Here is a 4,805-nt window from a genome sequence, read left to right as displayed (position 1 = left end):
ATTCTTATTACATCATTGTACTTTGAAATTTTTGTCCATCTATGGCATTATACTTTCAGCTCTTTTCTAATATGATTTTATACTTTGAAATTATACCCAAGCATAATAATGGAAATTGCTTTGTATTTGGATGAAATTGCTATAAACGGGTATATTTTCTTACAATTATGTAATCGGAAGAAATGGGAGTACAATGCTATGATAAACAAATCGATGAAACTACGTTTCTATATCATGAACCTAAGCCTAACATTTAAAACATTTCAATATGTCTATTGTAGTCGACTTCTAGTAAAAACAATAGTAACATCATTGTTAACCACAATACCTTTCCCACTCTCATACATGGTGCTATGATAAACAAATCAATCAAAATACATAAATGTTCTTTGCACTTAACATTTACATTATTGCAAAATACAAATAAGAAGGAAAGAACCATAAAAATTCTTCTAATTACATAAGCAAAATACAAACTCCAATCATTACTACTAGTATCAACATCAATAAATCATCAAGAGAATAGTTTTCAGAAGTGTTGGACTCTAAATTTCCATTCACCTTCAACCGGATCATATGAAATAAACTCACCACCTTGTGCCACCACCTTCTTCTTCAACATCTCTATGTATTTATCAATCTTCAAACCATCCTTGTACTCCACTCCACTTCTTTTATCAATACATTTGATGTTAAGAAGTGTTATCTCAGCTGGTTTATTGAGCCCTTGGCCAATGGGAGGTTTCTTGGTGTCATCCATATACACAATAACCTCTCGGTTATTAAATTGGACAAAACTTTCAAGATCGAGTCTTCTCACATCAGTCTCCCCTAAGAACTTAATACTCCCATAGCCATGGCGCCCAATTACAAAGTCATTAACATGGCTGCAAAACCCTGGCTCAGCCCTTTCTTTTGATTCCAACTCTGAAATTTCAGGTTTTGTGTAGTAGTCAGGGAGTTGAAGTTTTAATGGGACATCAAGGACTGATGGGAACTTTTTTTTCTCTTTGGTTTGATCATTTGAAGAATCATAAACCTTGATATCATCTGAAATATACATAAAGAAATTGTTAGCAACTGAAAGATGAAATATGTGAGCAATAAGATAATGATTGTTAAAAAGAAAGTACCTTTCTCATTTTCATACGTGTTATCTGACAACTTTTGTTTATGCATGTTCCCTTTGATAACCAACTCCCTTGGATTTTCCCTTGGGAAGAATGCAGCAACTGGTATCTCCTTGGTGTCACTAAAAAATGGCATCTGCATAAATAGTTACAAATACAATGTGCAATATTTGATGTGATTTAGTTCCCCTTCTTCTCTTCCCTTATTTTAGTTTAAGAACTAAGAAGGCTTGTTTCTCAAACACAAATTCCAATATTGCAAAATCCTCACCTTTAAACTATTTAGTTTTGGGTCATACTTCTGAACTGGTAGCTTGTTTCTTCTGTACAAATGCCTTGGAGTCAACAAGGGATATTTGACCATGGCAGATTTGTCTTTGACCTGTGACAATGCAAAAATGTTCAAATATTAAACTTGGCAATTTCAGTACTATTTGTATTTCACCCTTTTACCATATTGTACTTTAAAAATTCTACCTAAACTATAGCAAATGTCAACCATATACAAAGCAATTTCATTACTAGACAATGCTATAATTGGTTAGATTTTTTAAATTACAATGATGTAATAGAAAAAAAATGAAAGTAGGAAGCAATATATACTTATATACTTACAGGTATGCTGGATATCCCATACTGAATCGATTGAGAACATTCAAAAGACAAGTGAGATATTGGAGGAAGTGTTCCAAATGGATTTTGGTTTTTGCTAGTAATTTGGCTAATAATTCCTGTTGTATTTTCCCCATTATAGTTCTGAGTTGAAGGAGCACAAGGCTTAAAGAATGTTGTTGGTTGATTGAAAGGTGAAACTGAAACAGAGGTAGCAGGTGTAGTCACCATGGTAACTACACCATGAGTGAAAGCTGCAGATGTAGAACAGGTCTGAGTGGGTTGTGAGGTGAAAGGGTTTTTCAAGAGATTTTGATTCAAAGGTTCATGTGACCATGATACTGAGGTGCTTGAAGATGATGGAAACAATGTTGTTGGTTGATTAAAAGTTGAACACAAACCAGAGCTCATAGAGTTAGCAGGTGAAGTCACTATTGGAGTTGGAAAGAAACCACTTGAAGAAGATGGTTTGATAAATGGTGCAAATGTAGGACTTGAAAAACTGGAGGAAGACATTTGAGTGGGTAGTGAAGTGAAAGGATTTTGATTCAAAGGTGCAAATGTGGATGTAAAGGAGGCTGGAGATGTGAGGTTTGTTTTGGAAAGAAATGGGTTGAATGAGTTTAAAGGAGAAGAAGTAAAACTGCTCAAAGAATTGTTTGTAGAAGATAAAAAGTGAAGAGGCTGTGGAGTGGATGTGGGTCCCGGAAACTTCCAGCTCCATGTGGGCGTCTCTGTGGCTACCGAATTGCTTCTTTTTGAAAATGGGTTCGGTGTAATTGGTGTTGAAGAAACTGAAGTGGTGCCCCATGAATTTGTAGAAAAATTAGTAAATGATGATGAGGTAAAAGGAGATAGAGTGGATGATGTTGACTTTATTGCTGTAGAACTTGGACCAAATCCACCTGAAAAAAAAAAAAAAAAAAAAAGTTGTCCTTGGGTTAGTTAGGTTGTACTGTGTTTGACATGCACCGGACTTCTGATGTCTGTAGGACAAAAATTTGCAACTTTTTGTCCCGCCCAAAAATAGGTGAAATAAGTTGTCACGAAGACTTGCTCCTTATATCCCGTCTGTGGAAAAGACGTAAATGCCCTCCTGTTTGTATGTAACTTAAGAAATCAATCATACCTTTTTCGGTGAACTTGTAATCTTCCCACCTTAGTTCTTCATGGCTTTTAGCTTTGTAAACAGGCATGGCAGAAATTGATACAAGTTTCTCTGGATTATACTCAGTCTCAAGGGTTGTTTTGTAATTTGCAATTCTGCTCCCTCTATCTTGGCCACCAAAAGGTGACTTTTGAAGATCAAAAGTTGATCTTGTGGCATTAGCTCCTGAAAAACAGTTAGGATTACAGAAAAAAAGCAACAACCATTAAATAATAAATTCTTGATGTCTACAATTTAATCCTGCAAATAAAAAAGGTTATGACATTCAAAACAACACGCTCTGTAGGATTTGAACCTACGACATTGGGTTTTGAAAACCCATATTCTGCCAAACTGAATTAAGAGCGCTTTTGTGCAAGTATAAACTAGAATTTTAGGAAATCTCAAATGCTAAGAGTAGTAAATTAAAGGATGCTAACCACTGGAAGATGAACTTCCAAAACCGTATGGTGATGAAGCTCCAAATATTGTTGTGGAAGATGAAGGGGATGAGGTTTGAGCATATGTCCAGGTTGAGGTTCCCCCATAATTTGACATTCCTGTTGCATCTACCTTCTGATTGCCTTCTCCAAAAACTAATGGAAACCCAAAAGTACCACTGCTGGAATGCGAATCTGTTGCAACATGCAAAAAAAGGAAGGGATAATGTTAGAAAAAGAGAAAAGACTACCAAACTTCCTTTCTTTCTCATAATGAAGCACAATGCAAACCATAGTTTGTTTTAATTTAGTTAAAAAAGTGAATAAATTGGAAATCGAAGTTTATATGGTTCAAAATCAGTTCATTTTAAACAAATTACTGCAAATACGACCATAGAATACATAAGAGAACAGAACATGGTATGTCAGCACAGTCTATTCATTGCTAATGATGGAGCAAACAAATTCCAGATTTTCAGCGGCTGACATCCTTTGAGATAAAATTATAAACGAAAAGGGAAAACAATCGGTTTGAAAGATCGTGAAATCAAAATTAAAATAATAAATTATACGATAAAACAGTGGAAGAAGAAAAGCTCGGTTCTAGTCAAACTTTATCAAATACGTGATGCGATGAATCAAAACCCTAAACATTTGTCATCGATTATGGCAATCTAGGTACGTTATAGCAAATGCATCTTGCCATTGTGATTACAATATCAGTTCATTAATAATTAGTAAAATTGTGTTTTGTTTTTAAACAGTTCACATATTCTTGAAGCTTTTGAGCGACGGAGTATGATCAGAACAGCAAGCGGGGAAGAAACAACTTACAAGCAGGTGATGTAAACATATTTGAATCGTGTTCCGAATCGAATCGCAATTGAATCAAATACCTTTTTGATGTTCGGGATTTTTCAAATGATGTTGATAAATAGCATGAGTGTTTATATACATGATATTTTGGCGTCAGTGACCGAGTAGCTTCCATATCAAGCTGGGACTTGGGTATGTCATCCGTAGCTTAAGGTTAAAGCTACGCTTCTTTACCGGTTTTCATATTTTAATGATTCAACGCGTCAATGACCGAATGATCGGTTGTCGTTTGCAGTCGCTAGTTTAGTCGTTAATATTTTTTGGGTTGTGTGTCGCTTAAATAAATATTTCTATTCTAATAAAAAAAATAATTTAAATCTCTTTTGATATGTGATGTTATTAGGCTTCTTAATATGGCACTTATCAACATATTAATTTTCAATTTTAAATTTCTTATTTTAATTAATTGAAGTAATAACATTAAAATTAAATTAAATTAATACAAATTATAAGATAATTTATTTAAATTAACGATTATAATTTTATATAACTAAAAAAATATTTCTTAATTAATAACTTATTTAAAATAATTAATTAATAATTTTGAGTTTTCACTATAAAAATTTAATTAATTTTGTAACCATGGTTCTCACGGGTTAT

At 33.8% G+C, this 4,805-nt stretch overlaps 1 protein-coding gene across 1 annotated transcript; it reads right to left on the bottom strand.

The window, feature by feature from the left end:
- Positions 1-377: 377 nt before the first annotated feature.
- LOC111895403 (nuclear pore complex protein NUP98B) lies at positions 378-4,356 on the bottom strand. The gene is made up of 7 exons (XM_023891481.3): positions 4,164-4,356; positions 3,330-3,524; positions 2,872-3,075; positions 1,746-2,647; positions 1,402-1,512; positions 1,134-1,266; positions 378-1,050 (listed from the first exon to the last, which is right to left on the bottom strand). Exons 1-7 carry the CDS (start codon positions 4,318-4,320, stop codon positions 530-532), a joined length of 2,223 nt encoding a protein of 740 aa, XP_023747249.1. The 5' UTR covers positions 4,321-4,356; the 3' UTR covers positions 378-529.
- Positions 4,357-4,805: the final 449 nt, after the last annotated feature.

This window comes from Lactuca sativa, chromosome 9 (assembly GCF_002870075.4).
Source record: "Lactuca sativa cultivar Salinas chromosome 9, Lsat_Salinas_v11, whole genome shotgun sequence".
NCBI classification, from domain to species: Eukaryota; Viridiplantae; Streptophyta; class Magnoliopsida; order Asterales; family Asteraceae; genus Lactuca; species Lactuca sativa.
Note: the sequence above shows the minus strand (reverse complement) of the source record. Positions and strands in the feature narration are given on the sequence as shown.